The sequence below is a fragment of the Panthera tigris genome, chromosome D1, assembly GCF_018350195.1.
Source record: "Panthera tigris isolate Pti1 chromosome D1, P.tigris_Pti1_mat1.1, whole genome shotgun sequence".
Classification (NCBI taxonomy): Eukaryota; Metazoa; Chordata; class Mammalia; order Carnivora; family Felidae; genus Panthera; species Panthera tigris.
This window is the reverse complement of record NC_056669.1, coordinates 14,503,194-14,524,234: the sequence shown is the minus strand read 5'-3', so window position 1 is coordinate 14,524,234 and position 21,041 is coordinate 14,503,194. Positions and strand designations below refer to the sequence as shown.

At 45.8% G+C, this 21,041-nt stretch overlaps 1 protein-coding gene across 25 annotated transcripts; it reads right to left on the bottom strand.

Moving 5' to 3' along the window:
• Nucleotides 1-5,016: 5,016 nt before the first annotated feature.
• Nucleotides 5,017-19,320, bottom strand: LOC102953396. 25 transcript variants are annotated; one of them, XR_006208795.1, is made up of 11 exons: nt 19,170-19,320; nt 11,303-11,380; nt 9,558-9,692; nt 8,978-9,188; nt 8,173-8,386; nt 6,515-6,690; nt 6,323-6,424; nt 6,167-6,234; nt 6,024-6,089; nt 5,544-5,724; nt 5,017-5,402 (listed from the first exon to the last, which is right to left on the bottom strand). XR_006208795.1 is itself a non-coding variant. In XM_042959690.1 (11 exons), the coding sequence occupies exons 5-11, from the start codon at nt 8,999-9,001 to the stop codon at nt 5,299-5,301; spliced, it is 888 nt and encodes a 295-aa protein (XP_042815624.1). In that variant the 5' UTR covers nt 9,002-9,188; nt 9,558-9,692; nt 11,303-11,380; nt 17,795-18,067; nt 19,170-19,320; the 3' UTR covers nt 5,017-5,298. The 25 variants fall into 25 exon arrangements, 10 of the variants coding, with proteins under 10 accessions (XP_042815624.1, XP_042815623.1, XP_042815628.1 ...); XR_006208793.1 differs by having other exon boundaries at nt 5,544-5,700; XR_006208802.1 differs by having other exon boundaries at nt 5,544-5,685.
• Nucleotides 19,321-21,041: the final 1,721 nt, after the last annotated feature.

The window sequence follows — 21,041 nt, the reverse complement described above, 5'->3', positions numbered from 1 at the left end:
TTTGCAATGTTTAAAACTGACAAGGGATTGCATATATAAAAGACTGAATATAGAAAGTACTACTGCAAATCAGGAAGAGAAACAAAACACAAGATAAAAATGGGCAAAGAATATAAATAGGTAAAATCTAAAGGGAAAACCAGAATGACTAATAAGTATATTACCCCATTGGTAATTAGAGAAACGCAAATTAAAGTGTTAATGTGTTTCTACTTTATATCTATTGGTTTGGCAAAAATAGGAGACTGAGCTCTCATGGGGAATGAAAACTCATGAGGAGTTTCAACTGGTACATCCATTCCGGAGACAAATGGGCAACACTTCACTGGAATGAAATAATACCTGACATGCAGTATTACATAGTTTTTAAGAGTGTGGTTCTGGAGCTATACTGCCTGAGTTTGAATCCCAGCTGTGTCTTTTACTAATAGTGTGACCTTGGTAAGCCACTTAACTTTTTTGTGAAATGGAGATAATAATACCTACTTTGTAGGTTTATTGTGAGCTTAGAACAGTGCTTGGCACATAGTATGTGTCAGAAAATTGTTAGCTATTATTATTGTCTTCCTAATCATCAGGTGTTGATAGCCAGCTTCCAAGATTGCCCCCGATGATCCTTGACCCCTGGTATTCAAGCCCTTTGTAGTCCCCTCCCGTAATGAATAGGGCTGTCCTGTGTAACCAGTAGGATGTACCGGAAATGTGTTACTTCTGAGGCTAGGTCATAAAAGACATTGAAACCTCTGCCTTGTACTTTCTTGGATCCCTTGCTGTGGAAGAAGCCAACTGCTATGTCATGAGGACACGCAGGCAGCCCTCTGGAGAGGTCCATGTGGAAAGGAACTAAGACCTCTCACCAATAGATGGCACCAAGTTACCCATCCCTGTGAGCAACCTTGGAAGTGGATATTCTAGCTCCATTCAGACCTTTAGATGAATGTGGCCTTGATCGACATGTGACCACGGCCTCATGAGAGATCCTGAGCTAGAATCACCTACCTCCGAATTTTTGACCCAAAGAAACAGTGAGGTAGTAGGTGTTCACTTTTTAAAAAGCTTTATTGAGTTATAACACACATAGTATACACTTAACTCATTTCCCATGAGGTACGCTTCAGTGGTTTTTAGATATCACAGAGTTGTGTACCTATCACCACAGTTTTTAAAACATTTTGATCACTCTGGATATAAGAACTTTGAATCCATTAGCGGTCGCTGCTCACGTGTCCCCAGCTCTCCCATCCCCTGACAACTACTGATCCACTCTCTGTCTCTTTGGATCTGCCTGTTAGAGACCATTTCGTGTAGTATGTGAATGGGACTGTCCTACAACATGTGGCCTTTTGTGTCTAGCTCTTCCCACTGAGCGTGTTGTTTTTAAGTTTCATCTGTGTTGTGGTACATCTCAGTCCTTCATTCCTTTTTATGGCTGAATAATATTCCCTTGTATGGATAGCACATTTTATTCATGCATTAGCTGATAGACATTTGAGTCATTTCTACTTTCTGTCTGTTACGAATGGTGCTGTTGTGAATATTTATGTACAAGTTTTTGTATGGACATACACTTTCATTTCTCTTGGAGTAGGTTTGCTAGGTCATAAAGTCCATGTTTAACTTTTTGAGGAACTGCCAAACTTCCAAAGCAGTGTATGACACTTCCAGTTTCTCCACATCTTTGACAACACCTGTCAACTATCTGCCGTGATTCTAGCCATGTTGGTGGGTGTGAAGCGGTATCTCACTGTGGTTTTGATCTGCATTTTCCTAATGCCTAATGTTGTGTAACATTTGTATATATCTTCTTTGGAGAAATGTTCATTCAAATCCTTTGCCCATTTTTCAGTTCGGTTGTGTGTCACACTTACATATGTGCATGCACACGCACATGGGCGCACACACACACACACACACACACACACACACACTCTAATGTAGAGTTCTTGATATATTCTGGTTGCAAGTCTCTTATCAGATACATGATTTACCAACGTGTTCTCTCATTCTGTGGGTGTTATTGTTTTAAGCTGTTAAGTTTTGAGGTAATTTGTTATACAGCAATAGGTAACTAATGCATTAAGTATGTATATACTCTACATCAAAGCAGCTCTACTTCTGGCTGTATCCTTCAGTGAAACTTGCAGATAGATCCACAAGGAGTTACATAAAAGGATGTTTATCTGTGTATAGTTTGGGTAGCAAGAAGCTAGAAGCAACTTAGATGTCTGTCCCTGAGGGAATTGATAAGTAAAATGTGGTATGTGCATAGGAGAGAATATAAAAGCAGTCAGATGCAAGCAGTTAGGAACTGCTGTGACATGACAGACTCCAGGTGAGGAAAATAAAGGAGGATTCGATTTACAGCAAAAACCAGCTAAGTAAATTAAAACACACTAAGCAGCATTTTTTCTAAGGAGGATCTATACACCTTAACACCCTGGAATAGTCTGTAGGAGGGAACAGAATGGGACCGGGATGGCGGTGGATGGGAGGGAAAGGGAAACAAAAGCGAGGCCTTACGTGGATGAATGTGATCGTGTGTCCTGGGCTCTGACAGGTGGTCACCTCAGTCCTGTGCCCCTGAGGCCCTGAGCACAGATCCAGAAGCAAGGTCTTGCTCTACCAGAATTGACATTTTTCACTGTGTTAGGCTAAACTGCCATGACAGCCACCGAAGGGGCTACCTTACCACAATAGAAGTTTTTTCTCCTTCCTCACACATGTAATGTGCAGGGTAGTTTGAGATTGGCGTAGTGGGAGGAGCATTCTCTGTTTGGGGGCCATTTAGGGACCAAGCTGATGCTGATGCGAACACAGCCTCCAAGCTTGCTTTGGGTATTGTCATTTTAGTGAGTTGAGCAGAGCCAGGCAGATCGCTTGGGAGATGCAACAGGGCAGCTCTAGAAGCAGCACAGACTTCGACTCCTATTCTGACGGCTAGAACTTACTTACATGGTGCTCCTTAATGCAAGAGAGCCCCAGAAATGCAGTGCACACCCAGGAAGAAGGGGAGAATGGATTTTGTTGGCCAGCTCTAGTGTGCACATCTCAGGCCCCAAAAGAAAGGCTGTCCGTCCTCCAGCCATTTGATACATATGTGGATTTTGAAGCAGTGTTGAAATCTAAAAATCCCAAAGGGACTCCATCCCTTCTCTTAACTGGAGAGCCTGAGCTGGAATCACTGCCAAGTTGGAGAGGTCTGTTCCCCAGCTGTAGCCAGTGGCTGTCAGAGAGATGTGTAGGCAGAGAGGTGGAGGTATGTTAAATAGGAAACAAGCTCAGAAAACAAGTTCTACAGTTAGCATGATGCATAGTTGGGACTTGAACCCAGAGTCCTACTGGGTTGCGCTCTGCCTTGCTGGTCCTTTGGCTCCTTGATGTAAACATTTTGTGAAAAGGCCCAAGGTTAGAACGTTAGCGGTGAAACTGGTGAAATCTGAATAGAGTCCAGAGTTTAGTTCCTACAAAGGCGTGCAACGTTCATCTCTCAGTCTTGACAAATGTACTGTAGTCACGTAAGAGGTTTAACAGTCGAGAAATTGGGGTGAAGAGTAACAAAACGAAACTCTACATTATCTTTACAGTTTGCTAGAAGTTTAAATTTTTTCCAAAATAGAAAGCTTATTTTACAAAAAGTCCTCAGTGAATATAGGCCCCAGATCCTATTCTAACTTACTACTTCAGAGTTTATGCTTTTGTAAGCTGTTTTGTGAGCCATCCCCTTTCCTTGGCCAGAAGTGGCAGTGAGTACGTTCAACTCCTAGCCGTTTGTCACAACTCTTATACACAGCTGGGTTTTATTTCCGTATGGGCCCAGGTTTTAACTTCATTTTAATGGGGCCCCACACTTTCTTAGGAACACCTTGCTTTAGGAGGCTGTTGTGGACTGAATGTTGTATCCTCCCGCCCCCCACATTCCCATGTTGAAATCCTAGCCCCAGTGTGATGATACTAGGAAGTAGGAATTTTAAGAGGTGATAAGGTCCTGAGGGTGGAGCCTCACGAATGAGATTAGTGCCCTTGTAAAAGAAGCCCCAGAGAGCTCCCTTGTTTTCTTTCTGCCATGTGAGGACACAGCGAGAAGCTAGCTTCTGAACCAGGAAGAACCTCATCAGATACCAAATCAATCTGCTAATGTCTTGATCTTGGACCCCCAGGCCTCCAGAACTGTGAGAAATAAATGCATGTTGTTTAAGCTCCCCAGTATAGGGTATTTTTGTTACAGCATTTTGTTTTGAATGGACTAAGACAGGCTCAGATGTTTTAGAAACCTTAAACCACATTGTTTTTTCCTTAACAAAGGAATCTATCTGTTTTCAAGCAGAGACTTAGGTGGAGGGGAAGTAGATAGATTTTATTGTAGGTGAGCTCTGTGTTTGGTAGGCACTGGTGAAAATTTACGAATTTCTTCTCCCTCCGATTTTTCTGCCTTAGTGTATGTGAGCACAGCACATCCTCCAGGGCAGAGACCTCCAAGTCTGTTCAGCAGGTGGCTGGCTGTCATTCCCTAGGCTGACTACTAGAGGGCAGTGTGATATGCCTTTTCCTGACTGGGGAAAGGAGGCCTCTGGGTCTTATCCGTGTTTTAGCATCTCTCAAGGATATAGGTGGCTAAATTCAGTTGCCTATTCCATGTCTTATCCCTCTTTTGAAACCAGAAACGTAATCCTGTTTTCAATATGGTAAGTATTTTTAAGAGAGAGACCTGGTGTTTAGACTTTGATGAGATTCTCCCTTAGGCTTTGGATACTTTCTCTACGTGGAAGATTTTGTTTGTTTTAATCAATCCAGACCCTCATGTTCTCCTTCCTTTCCCGTGCCACTTTCTCCACTCTGAAGTTTAGACTTAAGCGGCAGTGAGCAATACTCAAACCCACTGGATTATACACTTTAAAAGGGTAAATTTTATGGTATGTGAATTATAATCTCAGAGAATGTAAAGGGAAAAAAAGCAGCAGTGAGCAGACGCTGTAGCTCAAATAGAATGTCATTAATTGATGGCACTGACAAGAAAAGTTTTGATGCTTTGCCATTCATTCATTAGTTAGGGGGAAATAGTCTGACCTCTTTTTCCCTCAGGAGTCCTGGAACACACTGACCTTCTAAGACTCACAGTGCATCCTTCCTTTCTAAAAAGGTTACTCACCCTTGCTCAGTTAGTTTCAAAGAGTTGTATTAGGGTCAGGGTGTGACTGGGAAATCCCAGTGGGAAAACTGAGTCTGTGCTATGAGGTAGTTATGGTGGGACCTCAGTTTTAAGGTTCGATATGGGTGCCCAACTGTGCATTTTTGCATAGGTTATTTGGGCGGTTTCTTTCTCCCGATTATTATTATTTTTTTGGGATTTTGAGTCCTCTTGTCAAAAGTACTTCTGGAGCCGGCTTTCAGGCAGCTGGACTGGTCTGTAAAAATAGGCAGAGAGATTATGGGGCCAGGCTGGAGCTGAATTATGTCTGCCCCACGACGCTGGCTTTTTTTTTTTTTTTTTTTTTTTGGCCGTATGCAAACATTATTGTATCTGGGAAGACAAATTTCCTTTGTACCTGAATGTTTTCCTTTGCTCAGTAGAGAAATTTTGTTTGGCTCCCATTTGCTGCTGTTGACCTTGAGCTTACAGAGGTTCAATCTTTCAGAAAACAAGGGCATGTAGGAGGTCCTGGTGGTAGTTTGATCCTGAGGTGGTGCCTGTGAACCCACACTCTTGAGGGGACAGAGAGCAGTCAGCTGAAAAAGGAGTGTACCTTACCCTCCCTGCATGTTATGCTCAGAAGGAGTCACGGATAGAAATGCAGTGTCTAGTGCCTAGTAATCAAGGTTTGTTTTCTTTTCCTTTTGGCAGAGGAGAAAACATTTGTACAGAGAGGTTAACTTGCTCAGAATTGCTCTAGGTTGGGAAAGATCCAGGGTTTAAACATCAGACTCCACTCCCTACAGTTCTCCCCCCACCCACCTTCACCCTGATAGCAAGGTGACAGGTGAAGGGGTAGTCCAGAGGTCTGTCCTCTGCCCACAGCAGTTCTTACCAGGGGCTTGTCATAGCCTCTGTGATGAAGGTCTCCGTAGCATACTTGGGGCTGAGTTCTACAGTCCTGGAAGAATTGCTTGCTGGTAGTTTCAGTTTGTAACTTGGCTTTGAAGACCCTGAGTGTGCTAGAGGGGCACTTACCCTTGACTCTTTTTACCAGGGATTTGGGAGGAGGTAGATAAGACATCTGGGAAGAGAGGAATGCATGTCTGGGGAAATAATAATAATGATGATTTTAATTGCTATCTTTTGTTAAGTACTTACCACGTGTCCAGCATATGCTAAGTGCATACGTACCTCACCTCTGTGGTCAGGGACAAATATCAGAGTCCATAAGTGGCTGCAGATTCAGGAAAGTAAAATTTCTGGATTTCTCAAGACAAGTGGGGTTGGGGTGTCCTGGTCGGGTAAACGTTTTCCTTTGTTCCCTGTCTACCCCCATTCCCCTCCTTGGGTTGAGGGAGTAGTTAGGACCCTCCTGCTGATTACCTCTAGACAGAGAGCTTGGGCACTTTACCCTGGTCACTGTGCCTCCGTCAAACTTGACAGTGCTCTTCCTACCCAGGATGGTCATCTCCTGCTTCACCCATCTCGGTTTCGGATGCTGATGCATAGTGGACTGCCAGCCAGGGGCATTGTCTTTCTGCACAGTCTGGGTGTATTTGCTGCAAGGGGTAAACACATTTCTAGAGGTCAGGACCTATACCTGGGAACCAATCCCGGCATGCCAAATAGAGGGGCACCGGGCCATCTACGTGGTTTTTTTTGCTTTTCCTATGTGTGTCTGCCTAAACTGTACAGAGTGTTTTCAGGTAATTTCAAATACACATTTATTTCTCCTCCGAAAATAAAATTTTAATTAATTTTATCTCTGTTTCTTTTTCATACTCCCTAGTTATCATGCTAAGACCCAGCAGAGATGATGCGACACCTGCAGCCAAAGGATAGGGTGATGGAAAGCATTCTAGAACGCCCTGCTAGGCAGCTAGAGGCTTGGCTTAGAGAATGTGGTCTTGGGAAGTGAGCTTGGAGGTATGTTTGTTAGGGAAGGGGGAAAAGAGCTTTCTTACTTGCTAGGCTCGCATCCCTGTTCACTTCCCAGTGAAGGTTATCCTTTCCTCTACCACTGTGGAATAGGACATTTCTGTAACATTTGTGTGGCACTGTGCGCATATGCCTGGCTCTGCGTTGGAGCTGGGCCTTCTAACCTTTCAGGGATGAGTCAGAGGGAAGTAGAGGGCCATGCTGGGCCCCCAAGGAAAGCAAGCTCTAATAGGGGAGAAGCCAGGACAAGGATGGGCAAGGGGAATGCCCGAATCTCTGTAATTTCATGAGTACCAGATAAGCCTGGCTGCTCTACCTCCTGGCTTGCAGTTTGAGCTCCTGTCTCTCAGAGATGCACGGGGGAGGAGACTTACCCCCAGTTATGAACAGCAGGCAGTTTGTCCTTGCCCAAAACTTAGGTGAGGACGAAATAAATCTGAACTAGTTGAAGATCCAGGATTCTAAAACAATTACTCCTTTGCTTTGTTGCCTTCTATAGCCATGTCTCTGAATTGGACAGAAGACTGAGTTCTAAATTATTACAGATCTTGCTTGACTTATAATGGGGATACATCTACATAAACCTGTCGTAAGTTGGAAATATCTTAAATGGAAAATGCATTTAATGCATCTGAAATACTGAACATCATAGCTTAGCCTAGCCTACCTTAAACGTGCTCAGAACCCTTACGTTAGCCCATAGTTGGGCAACAAAGCCTATTTTATAAGAAAGTGCTCATGTCACGTATTGAATACTGTACTGAAAGTGAAAACCAGAATGGCTGCATGGGTGCAGAAATGTTGTCAGGGGACCCTCGTGATCGCGGGGCTGACTGGGAGCTGAGGGCCGCTGCCACCCCTCAGCGTCACCAGAGAGGATCGTACTGTGTCACACTAGTGTGGGGAAAGATCCAGATGCAAAATTTGAAGTACGGTTTCTACTGAATGTGCATCACCTTTGCACCGTCAGAAAGTCGAAAAATTGTAAATGAAACCATCATAAGTTGGGGACCATCAGTACCTTTCTCTTGGGCAATAGAGCCCTCCTCTGGCCCCTTCCCCCACAGCAACCCTGCAGCTTGCCAACAGTTCTGGTTACTCACTTGATCCCCTGGCTTCTTTTGTCTGGGTCAGTTTTGAGGACTTGATTCCACCCTGAGGCTTGGAAGTCACTCTGGTATTGGCTGGTGTACTCCATGTGGCCTGGACGCACTATTGGTCCTATTTTTCTGCCCTGAATATGAACTGGGAACGTGGACTGACCAAGAAGAGGGCTCTGCAAGGAAATCTGATGAGTAGTGGTCATATAGTCGTCACCTGAAGGGAGCAAGAAAGTGTGCAGAGGCCCTCCTCTGTGTGGGAAAGTCTTAAGAGGGAAGATCTTGACAGTAGGACCTGGACCCCAGCCTTGGCTCCTGCATGGCTCATTCTATTTAAGCAAACCTTTCATAAGGGGAATAATAGACCCAATGTAAGAGCATTGCCTCTTCCTCCAATCTGACCTTTAGGGTTGTCTCCCCAAGACCAGAACTAAAGAATCCTTAGTGTGGAATCCAGAGTATTCTCCCACCCCTTTTTGGGTCACCAGAGCTTTGAAAACCTGGACTACAGAGCTGTCCACTGGTCTAGCCTAAATAGGGAGGAAGGTAGGCTAGGATGGGGTGGTTGGTGTGGTCTCCTCCCAGAGTGCTCCTAGCTGGCCTTGTAGTCAAATATTGCCTGAAGGGCTCTTGAAGAGACAGGGCTGGGGTCTTTACTGCTTACTGTATTCTCCTGCGCTGGTGGTTCCCACCCCTGGGATCAGCCTGGGAGATAGGAGTGCCCCGGGGGAAGGGTGAGGTAGGTGGATTTATACTGAGTGCCACTCATCTATCCTGTTACCCTTTTCGCCATGAAGCTAAGTCTCACCTGAATGGGAGGGTTTCTCCCCATGGTAAGTCACAGGCTGTATCCTCCCGGGCTTATAACATTCTCCATAGGTTGTACTGAAGGGGAGCCACTGAGGCTTGCTGTGCTGGTTGGAGTAGCTTGGGGGTTGCGTCTGGAGTGGAGCCTTGGGAAGGGGCTCCAGGCGGTATTTAATATCTCCTGGGGCTATTTCCTCCTGGGCTTCTGACTCCTGCAAAGCAACCCCCCTGCTGCTGCTTTCCCAGAGTAGGGTCCTTCTTACCTCTCCATCTTAATTGTGGAAGTCATTGGGGGATGGGTCTCTTACAGTGAGAGGTCATCAAAGACGAGGCATGTGTTACTTTCCAGCAAGTTCCCTTACTTCGCTGAGCCACAATTTACCTATTTGTAAACTCACTTCCTGGGTTATTGGAGAAGATCTGAGATAAAGTATCCAGCATGGTGCCTGGCATGTAGGAGGCGCTTCATAAATAATACCTTGTCTTAAAATGTGAACACTAAAATATTTCCAAGAGCGTTTCTGCCGTATCAGCGGCACATGTCCTTGTTGGGTCCACTCTCATCTCACTCCCCACCTTACCTGAACACTAGGATGGCTGTCCCCTGGCTGGGTTTGGAGAGCCAGCCTGTCTTGCTTGGGTGCGGTTGAGGGTGGTGCTATTTGAGGAAGGGTGGTCAAGTGGGCCGGGTCTTCTGTTCCCAGGAGAGGGGGTATCTAGAGCAGGGGTAGGAGTAGTGATAGACCTATTCCAGTGAGTTTTCCCCATTTACCTCATGGCAGCCTTCCCTTACCCGTTACCCCTACCCCACCCCCCTGAGGGCAGAGCTGGGATGTTGCTGGTGGCCATGGTGTTCAGATAGGACCCAAACTGAGTTTATTTGAGGCCCCAGCAGTAAGAACTGGGCAGGATGGGTGTGTGTGTGTGTGTGTGTGTGTGTGTGTGTGTGTGAGAAAGCATGTGCAGTGCTTTCTTTGCATGTAAGGGCATATGACATTTCAACAGCAGTTATTTTAAATGAGCATTTCAGGTCTTTTTTTCTTTTCCTTTTTTTGGCCTTGAAAGTAGTGGTGGTTGCAGGAGAGGTGGCTTATGATGACATTGGTTACTGGTGGGCTCACTGATTGATGGGCCGAACTCTGGATAGGGGGGTGCCCTACCGTAGGGCTTGGTACAGTTGCTGTGTCTATGTTTCCTAAGAGGCAGAGGAAAGAGTAGTCTCCAGGAGCATAAGAGGTTTAGACCTGAGTCAGGGGTTTGTTCCCTTGCTTGCTTCGAAGCCATAAGGATGTACCCCACAGGACCTGTAGAAGCCCCTCCGCAGGGATTTGCCAGCAGCTGACACTCTTTCAGGGAGAGAGAGGCAGGGTGGCCCTCTGCACGGGCTGCACTTAGACTCAGCACTTTTGGTTAAAGCGTGGGAGATTGGGAGAGAAGGGGTTGCTGCCCTTTTAGAAGCAGCTTTTCGGCAGGCGAGGAAAGAATCATTTTGGACTGGCCAATGTGAAGTGGAGAAAGCAGGGTAGGGTGTGTGGTGATCTGCAGGATGGAGAAAGGACCTGCCAAAGAGCCATTTTACCGATGGTTGATGTTGGCAGGCTACAGCTGTAGTGGGGAGCAGGTAAAAAGAACTCTGTGGGGAGGTCTGCCCTTGAGCCATTAAGGTATAAGCCGCCCTGGGTGAGAGCAGTACCCAGGACAGGAAGTGTCCTGTGTCTTCTGCCTGCCAACTCTGTACAGAGAACAGGAGCTTTGGGGACAGGTAGGGGAGTGAGAAGGGGGATGCTGGGTAGGGGGTGACCAGAGGACACTCAGCCACAGTCAGAGAGCTCACAGATACGGCCGAAGGTGGACACTGTGGCCTTCTGGCTTTCGGGGTTGTGATTGGAGTAGCATCCTTGCTTAGCCCTGCCGTCTGTCCCCGGCTCCTGAGTGAGTGCCCATACTTTGGCAGATTGGCATTGGTTCTGAGGTTTGGTGTCTTAGGTTTCCAGGGTCCTCCTCACTGAATATGAAAGCCACCCTACTGGCTTTGGGAGGGGAGGTGGAAGTGGCTACTTCCCTAACAACAGACTCCTGGGACCAGCAGCTAGGGGAGGGGGCGATTCTGGAATTGGTCAGGTCTCAAGATTGTTGGATCTTATCTCTGCTACCATTTCTCAAGTCCACTTCTGGATCTCCACTGTGTGGGAGATGTGTGTGTGCATGTGCATGTGCCCTTCAGAAAACGTCTGTGGTTTCCTGCCCTTATGTCCGCTATGCGCACACACACACGCACACACACACACACACGCACACACACACATGCACATATATACATACTCACCAGTTGTCCTGAGACAGAAGGTTGACCTGCATCTTGTCAGCTGTATGGATTTGCCAGTAGCTGACACTCTTTCAGAACCTGGAATCATAAAACAGGAATGTCAGAGGTGGAGGATAACATAAAGAACTTCTATTCATGACACTTTCCCCACACCAATTAATTTAAAAGTATTTTCCATCAGTTTACTAGTTCAACTGCTATCCCAACCTTTGGTCCTATGGAAATACACTGCTAATTATATGAATCCTAGAATCAAAGTTAGGGTCTTAAAGAGACCTAATTCTCCCATCCACTCTACTGCTGGAGTCCCCTGGCAAGTCACATTTCAGGAAGTGCCACTCCTACCCATGTTTGAACACTTTCTCCCCTGTCACCACTTCCGGGGACATATGTAGCCCATTCTTGGACAACTCTAGCAGTTATGTTAACCCTGTGGCTTCACCATTTGCCTGAATTTTCCATCTTGGGGCTTACAAAAACAGATTGGTAACCCCTGTTCTACCTGACAGCATTTTAAATGTGTTGAAATAAGTTTTTCCTTCTCTTCCTAGAGTCATAAGTTTAAGGTAATAAGGAGAGTTTTGTACTGAAACTTACATCAGAAAGGAAGCAGACAATTTTTGCATAAAAGGTAGTAGGAAATTAATCTTTATACATAGGGTCTACTTGTGTCTGTACACTTCACATAGGGCCTCTTCCCTCCCCTCCATCCCCAATCCAGCAACAGAACGAAGCATGACAATTCAGCCAGAGGCTGACACAAGAGGAGGGGCGGGAGGAAAAGGATGAAGGACCATAGGGAAGGACTGAGGTGGTCAGTGCAGATGGTCTGGAGGCATGTTCACTGTGAACCTTTGAGGGTGGCCTCAAGGTGGGTCCTAGAGTCATAAATGAAGCCCAGGGACAGACTGAATAGACTAGAGAAACTATTCTTGAACGTGCCATCCTGCAGGTGCTGTGTGGGTTGGGGAATATCACATGAACCTGAAGCAGGGACTGAGGGAGGAATCTCTGGAATTTATTGTGTTTGAGTAGCTGACAGTAAGACATTTTCCCCTTTAACTGTGGCACCTCCTTTATGATCGGGAAGTAATATCACAGTTATGTTGACATTGTAGGAAAGCTGCTGGGCCCATCTTACTTTTGTCTAGTTTCTTCAACTGTGACTTTGAGTCCCATACTATCTTCTCTGAAGTCACTCTGGTTTGCTGCCCCTTTTAAAGTACAGCACCTGGCTTGGGTCCTAAGGCGCAGGGTATTCTGATCAGAGGACTGATCATAGGACTGTTACTTCTCTGCATCTAGATGTTATATTGTAATCAATGTATTTAAGGTTGAATTAGCTTCCATGGTGATCACATCCCACCATTGATTCCCACTGAGAAAACCATCGTCAGAAGTTCCCACTGCTCCTTTACACGTGTTGTGAGAGGAGATGGAGCCACGTTACCCCCTTTGCCTACTTGTGCAGTTGGCATTTTGGGCCACTATACTTAACTCCAGCCCCTAGAAATCCCACTGTCTTGCTCTTTGACACTTTCTCATCATGTAAGGTAATGGGATGGTGGACCTTGTCCTGGTTTTTCTTGGTGCAGGAGAGGAGGAGGCTGGAATGGGGGTTATCTGGGCCCATTCCTTCTCCTAAGGTTCAGCCAACATGGTCTCATGCTGGAGAGGACTTAACTTCTGAGTTACAAATTAGAAAGTCTTTCACTGTGGAGTTTAGAGAAACTTTTGACAAAGACAAACTCAAACAACCACTTGAGGTGCTGGGAGACCTCTAGGGGATATGGCAGGGGCTAGAAGGGCCTTGTCTTGCCCGGTTCTGCTTAGGGACTCACAATGCAAACTTGTGCTGCTGCTGTAAGTGCAGGGTCAGCTTACCAAGTCAGCCTTTTTTCTGAGTTTTCATGGCATTTTTTAGTCAACATTCATCATGCTGTTTTGTGGATCATGAGGTCCTCTGGCCAGGACTCTTAGTCATTTTCTTATTTTTATTCATATTCTTATTTTCTTAGGCCTTCTGCTCATTTTCAAATCCCAACCTCCTAGACTAAGGAATTATACCTTAGAACTAATAGCTGTCCTTTATTTAGTGCTGCTATGGGCCAGGCACTCTCCTCTATACATTAATTTCATAAAAACTCAATAAATTTGATGCTAATGTTTCCATTTTGTAGACAAGGAAGCTGAGGCTACAGACCACAGAGCTTCTAAAGTCTATGCTATTTGTCTCAATGACTGAATGAATAAGTCTTGTGGTTACTCTGGGTAAGAGTAGGCCAAAATTGGTTCATTGCCTTCCGGTTGCTCCCCAAAACTTCTTAGTGGAGGTTTCTAATTAGCAGAGCTAATAATTGATTGTCATGTATGCAGCATTAGATGAATGCTTAATTAGTACATGGACCTCCTGTCAGATATTCATGGAGTGGCTCTGCCAACCAACCCAGTACCAGTGACAGGGAGTTTGTAGCTTTCATGGGAACAGGGTAAGGGAAGCATGATTATCCCAGTATTGATGGAGAGACTGAGGATAGGAATGCCTCCAGGGTCATGTGGGAGGCAAATTGAGGAGGAAGCCTTTATCTACAACATGTGTTGAGTCTGCTCAGCATTCTGTCAAAGTCCTTTGTGACCTGACCTATCAACCCTTTCCCTGGAATTTCTGGACTTCTCACTTGCTTGATCAAACACCACTGGTTCCAATCTCTGTGTTTTTCCAAGCTGCTTCTGCTATTCTGTTTTTTTCTCCCCATAGCAGAACCTTACTCATCCCAGATCAAGTGTTTCCTTTATGGAGTTTTCCCTGGCTTCCTTGCTATGGGCAGAATGGCTGAATTAAGTGCTTCCTATTTATGTAATATTTGTAAATATTTATACACTCAACATAGGATCACCTAAATCAATAAACAAATATTAAGAGACCCAAAGGGAGAAATAGATGGCAATACAATAATAGTGGGGTCCTTTAATACCCCATTTACACCAATGGATAGATCATCCAGACAGAAAATCAATAAGGAGGGGTGCCTGGGTGGCTCGGTTGAGCATCTGACTTTGGCCAGGTCATGACCTCATGGTTCATGAGTTCGAGTCCTGCGTCAGGCTCTGTGCTGACAGCTCAGAGCCTGGAGCCTGCTTCAGATTCTGCGTCTCCCTCCCTCTCTGTGCCTCTCTCACTCACATTCTTTCTCTCTGTCTCTCTGTCTCTCTCTCTCTCTCTCAAAAAATGAATAAACATTAAAAAAAAATCAATAAGGCCTTAAATGACACATTAGACCAGATGGATTTAATAGTTATGTATACAGAACATCCCATCCAAAAGCAGCAGAATACACATTTTTCTCAAGGGCACATGGAACATTCTCCAGGATAAATCATATGTTAGGCCACAAAACAAGTCTTAATAAATTTAAGAAGACTGAAATAACATCAAGGATCTTTTCTAACCACTATGGTATGAAACTAGAAATTAATTACAAGAGGAAACTGGAGAAAAGAAAACAAGAACACAAATATGGGGAGATTAAACAATATGCTACTGAACCAGTGGGTCAACAAAGAAGTCAAAGGAGGAATAAAAACTTACCTTGAGTCAAATGAAAATGGAAAAATACAACATACCAAAATTTATGGGATGCAGCAAAAGCAGTTCTAAGAGGAAAATTCATAGTGATACATGCCTACCTCAAATCTCAAACAATCTAACTTTACACTTTAAGGAACTAGAGAAAGAACAAATGAAGCCCAAAGTTAGTAGAAGGAAGAAAATAACAGATCAGGGTGGAAATAAATGAAATAGAGACTAAAAAGATCATACAAAAGATCAGTGAAACTAAGAGTTGGTTCTTTGAAAGGAAACAAAATTGATAAACTTTTAGCTAGGCTCACCAAGAAAAAAAAAAAGAGGTCTCAAATAAATAAAATTAGAAATGAAAGAGGAGACATTGCAACTGTTACCACAAATACAAAGCATCATAAGAGCCTACTGTGAACAATTGAACATCAACAAACTGGACAACCTAGAAGAAGTGGATAAGTTGTAGAAACATACAAAATTCCAAGAGTAAATCATGAAGAAATAGAAAATATGAATTGATTGAAGAGGAGGGAGCACCTCCAAACTCATTTTATAAGGCTAGCATTGCTCTGATACCAAAAACTGACAAGGGCACACCAAGAAAAGAAACTTACAGGCCATTATCTCTGGTGAACATAGATGAAAAAAAAAATCCTCAACAAAATACTACCAAACTGAATTCAACAATACATTAAAAAAATTACACACAGTGTCCAAGTGGGATTTATCCCATCATTGCAAGATGGTTTGACATCTACAAATCAACATGGTACACAGTAACAAAATGAAGGATAAAAATCATATGATCATCTTAATAGAAACAGAAAAAGCATTTGACAAAATTCAACCTCGATTCATGATTAAAAACTCAACAAAATGGGTATAGATAGATGCCATGTACCTTGACATAATAAGGCCACACATGACAAGTCCACAGCCAACACCATATGCAATGATGAAAAGCTGAAAGCTTTTCCTCTAAGATGAGGTACAAGACAAGGAGGTCCAGTCTCACCATTTTTATTAAACTAGTATTGGAAGTCTTAGCCAGAGCAGTTAGAGAAGAAAAATAAATAAAAGGGTTTCCAAATTGGTAAGGAAGAAGTAAAACTGTCACTATTTGGGGATGACATGATTTTGTAAAGCCCTAAAGACTCTACCAAAACAGTATTAGAACTAGTAGATAAATTCAGTAAAGTCACAGGATACAAAAATCAATTTATAAAAATCTGTTGGATTTCTATACACTAACAACAAGCTAGCAGAAAGAGATGTTAAGAAAATAATCCTATTTATAATTGCATCAGAGAGAATAAAGCACCTAGGAATAAGTTTAACCAAGGAGGTGAAAGACCTGTACAGTGAAAACTGTAAGACATTGATGAAAGAAAGTGAAGAGGATACCAATAAATGGAAAGATCTATAGTGCTCATGTTAGAAGAATTAATATTGTCATAATGTTCATCCTACCCCAATCTAAAGATTCAGTGCAATCCCTATCAAAATTCCAATGGCATTTTTCACAGAAACAGAACAAACTCATAAAATTTGTATGGAACCACAAAAGACTCCAAATAGCCAAAGCAATACTGAGAGAGAAAATCATCACATTCCCTGATTTCAAACTGTATCACAAAGCTATAGTAATCAAAACAGTATGGTATTGACATAAAAAAGAGACTCATAGGTCAATGGAACAGAATAGAGAGCCCAGAAATAAACCCACATATATATGGCGAATTGATTTATGATAAAGGGGGTAAGAATATACAATGAGGAAAAGACGGTTTGTTCAATAACTAGTGTTGGGAAAATTGGACAGCCACATACAAAAGAATGAAACTAGACTACTACCTTATACCATTCACAAAATTTAACTCAAAAGGGATTAAAGACTTGAATGTGAGACCTAAAACCATAAATCTGGAGAAAACACGGGGAGTAAGCTCCTTGACTTAGGTCTTGGTGATGATTTTTTGATCTACCTCCAAAAGCAAAGGCAACACAAGCAAAAATAAACAAGTGGGACTACATCAAACTAAATAGCATCTGTCCAGCAAAGGAAACCATCAACAAGGTGAAAAGGCCACCTACCTTTGCAAACCTTATATCTGAGAAAGGGTTAATATTCAAAATATATAAAGGACTCATACAACTCAATAGGAAAAAAAACCCCAATGAAGTAGTGGGCAGAAGATCCGAATAGCCTTTTTTCCAAGGAAGGCATACAGATGGCCAGCAGACACATAAAAAAATGCTCAATATCACTAATGATCAGGGAAATGCAAATCAAAAGCACAATGAGAAATGGAGTGGGGACTGTTGCTGCTGAGTCCCCAGAATGCATAACTACTGGTTCCTGATGTAGATTGTATGCATTTGTATATTACTTTGCAGCTAATTTACATTAACTTCGCTGGATGATAGGACATAGAAATTCCCCAATATCTGTAACCCCATTCCCATCCTACAAAGAAACACAGTGGTCTCTATACTTCTGAACTTAGGAATCCCAACTCAGCTAGGTGGAGAGAAGGGGGATCCCTAAGAGCCTTGCATCAATCAGGTAACAGCACAAAAGGAAGGGATCCAAGAGTCCTGCTACCCTGGGGCTGACTGCTCCGATTTCTCTTCCTCATCTCTTAGGTTGGGGATGGGAGCTTGTGAAATGTCTGTACTGATTTTGCAATTCAGGCTAAGGAGTCATCTTGGGGAAAGCGGGTAAAGGAGAGAGGCTTTGCAATCTATGTGGGCCTTTCGGAAGGGCAAGAGGACACACGCCAGAGCAGTACGAGGCAGCCAGCTGGATGGGGCTGTCCCGCTGCAACGTGGACGGGCCGAGGCACGCTGCTCCCTGTTGCCATTTGCTGGACACATGTAAAGATAGCATCTTACTCCCCTCAGGCTTCTACCTTTTTGCTGAGCTGGCTCTTCTGTCTTCCTTTTTACTGTTCCTTTTGTCAGGTGTCTTCCCGCCTTGGGAAAGTCCTGCATCCCTTCTGTCCCCAGGCTAGACTGTTGACATGCTGGTGCTCTGGCCCAGGACAGGGGCTCTGACTTTCGCTCTTGGTGCTGACTGAAAGGGCGTAGCTTCACCTCTGCTTGGGGACTGAGAGAATGTTGCTTGTCTCTATGCTCAGAGCATCTCCACTTTCTCCCCAGGCTCTCTGGGACCCTGTACTGGCCTGTGATTAGAGAAGCCATTTATTTTCTTGTCCAAACTAGGACCCTTCTGAGAGTAAATGGTGTGTTTGTGTGTATGAGCACACATGTACTATTAATAATTATGCCGAGACAACACGTGTAAACCAGGACTGTCCCCGGTAAGCTGGAATTCATGGTGAGCATGGTTCTGAGGGTCTGCTGGCCTTCCTCTCATCCCTAGGGGAGGTGTGGAAGGTGAAGGCAGCCAGCAGAGGCAACTGTGGCACCAGGTCCGTGTACAGGTCTCTGAGCCTGGAGAGCTCCCTTTGCCACTGAGGGGTTGCGGGAAGGAAAGGCTGGGGAGCAGAGGCTGGGTGTGGTGGGTGAAGCTGGTTGTGGTAAAGGGTGCATCCCCTGCTGATGAGGTAGGAGACAGTGAAGTCTGGGCTCATCTAGGCCTGATTTACAAACTAATAAGAAGGCTATGTGTTCCTTCTAGTGGAGCTGGGGACAAAGCCCAAGCCCCTGCGGGCCTGGTTTCTCAAAAGCTCCCTGTAATTCCTGGATTGGACCGTGCCTCTCCTGAATCCCGGCAGTTTTTGTCCTGCCCCTTCAGACGATGACTGGGCAAGTGGGTTTGCGGCACTACCAGCTCCCGAGGCTGGCACCTGCCTAGGTGAATCAGCAAGAGGGCTCATGGGGTCAGCCCAGGGACATCCTGTGTCAGAGGGGACTGTAGGAATACCTAGAATCTTCCCTGCCTGACTTGTAGATGGAGAATGCAGACCAGCCATGGAGTCCTATGAAGGAGAAGGGCTCTCCTGGAAACTTCTAGCCCTCTCTCCTCATCTAGTTTTTAACTCTGGCAGCAAGACTCCATTTCTGTCTCCCTGTCCCCCCCTGTCCCCACCCCCCCCATCCAATCCGCCCCGCCGGGAGGACTTCCCTCCCTTGACTCCTAAGTGCACAGTTGGGAGACCTTGTTGCTTGTGGGAGGAACGGATCTCTGTAGGCTGAGGTCCTTCCTTTACTCTGGCCTGGGGAAAGCCTTGGTGGCTGGAGTCTGATCCCCCGGTCCCCAGCCTGTGATGTCCTGTACTGGCTCACACCAGCTCCCGTGTCCCATCTCCTCTCCCTACTCACCTTAAGGGAAAAGTAGCATCTGACTTTGCAGACCATGTGTTGGTGATCATACCCTAGCTCCTCAACCTTTGGCCTCAGTGATGGTAAAAGGGGAGGTGTTCTAAGCAGGCTGTGGGTAGAGCTGCTCTGCCTAAGCAGAGAATTCTGGAGCCGCAATGGGTATCCAGGGTAGCCACAGGGATTACCATGGCAACACGAAAGGCAAGCCTAGTGGTGAGGAGGTGGGGCTGGAGCAGGATTCCTGGGGTGGTCAGAGGGGGGCTTGAGGGTAAGAGAGATGAACCCACCCCTGCCCCTGACAGAGGCCAGTGTGCCCCCTCCTGTTGCCCCTGGTCAGCCGGAACCCCGCCCTCTCTTGCATGCTTCTGTGAAGTGCCCAGCCTGGGCAGAGGATCTGCTGGTGTGTGGAGAGCTGGTGGCTCTAGAGGGGGGAGGGGAGCCCAACTCAACTGCAGAGATTTGTTTTCTCAGTCCGTCCAAAGAATGGCAATGGGTTTTGGACTGTTCCAGCTGCTTCTCTACCTGGGGGACCTTGAGCCATCAAAGTTAACTTAGACTAGTAACCAGGGATCAATTACTGGCCTGTAATGTGCTTTCCAACTTCCCTTGCAAAAAGCAGCCTGTTTGGACAGAAAATGAAAGTGCTTTTCTTGCTCTCTGGCGCCACTGAGACAGTCTGACGCCTGCCCTCCCCACTGCCCGCTGCCCACTCCTCACTCATTGCCTCCCTCCATTAGGCAAGGCTGAGTTAACCCCTTGGGCACCAGGTTTGGGGTGCCGGTGGGTTGCTGTTGCCCTCTCCAGACCTGCCCCTCCTCCCAGCTCAGTTCTCAGGAGCGAGGAGCAGGCCAAGTCCAGTGCCTGCCAGCCTCCTCCCCACCCTCCCTCTGGCTGCCAAATCTGACTTTGATTAGCGTGTGAGGGGGGAAGAAAGCAGGAAAATAGAATATTAAAATCTTAATTCAATTTAAAACACTGTCATTCACAGGCATGCCAAACAGTGAGATGACTAATTATTATGCAAATGAGGCAGATAGAAAAGTGATTAATAATTGCACAAATTAAAAATTATTGTAAACATCCTGTGACGAGCGATAAGTCCGATGGAGAGGCGAGGGCGGTGGGCCGGGGAGGCCGCGGCGGAGCCGGCTCCTGCATCCTTATTTCCTCATTAGGGGGATTTAATTAGTGCCTGATGATGGGGCTCAGTGCTGCCAGCGGTGGAGGAGTGGGCGGCCGGCCCCGGGGCTGGCCGCGCTGGTGCTCAGTCCCTTTCCTGCTCCTCCTCACCGCCCCGTGGCCAGGTGGGAGCTGGCTGAGCATGAGGAAGGGCCGGGGTGGGGTGGGGTGGGGTGGGGCTGTGGGGAGGCAGGCTGGCCACCCTGAAGGACTGGTGCAGTGCAAAGTTTCTCTGCTGCTTTCTGCTGGCCTGGACCAGCCGCTGCCTCCGATCTGGGCCGGGGGCAAGGGTGAGGAGGCTTATCCTGGTTCAGCCATGCAGATTCCTGAGGTCCAGTGAAGGGACCCATGGAGCATCACTACAGTCCTGAGAGTGAGGGGCAGTCAGGTGCATGAGGTTGCCTGGGGGCTTGTGCTTACTCTGGGTTTGTTTTCCTGACTCTGGGGGGCACACAGGGACCAAGTCGGGGCCCTGGGCTCAGTGACCTGCCTTCTCCATGTCCAGCCTGCGTGCAAGCTTCCTCCAGATCGGGCACGCTTAGCAGCTGCTTTGGCTCCGGTTGACTTTGTTGTTCTAGGCTGGGGGCAGAAGTGTCTGAGCTCCTCTGTCCCAACAGTGCCACTGGTGCTTTTCAGGGCACGGGCCATCCTGGGCCCCATCCGCTGAAGTAGGGCGACAGCTGACGCATTCTC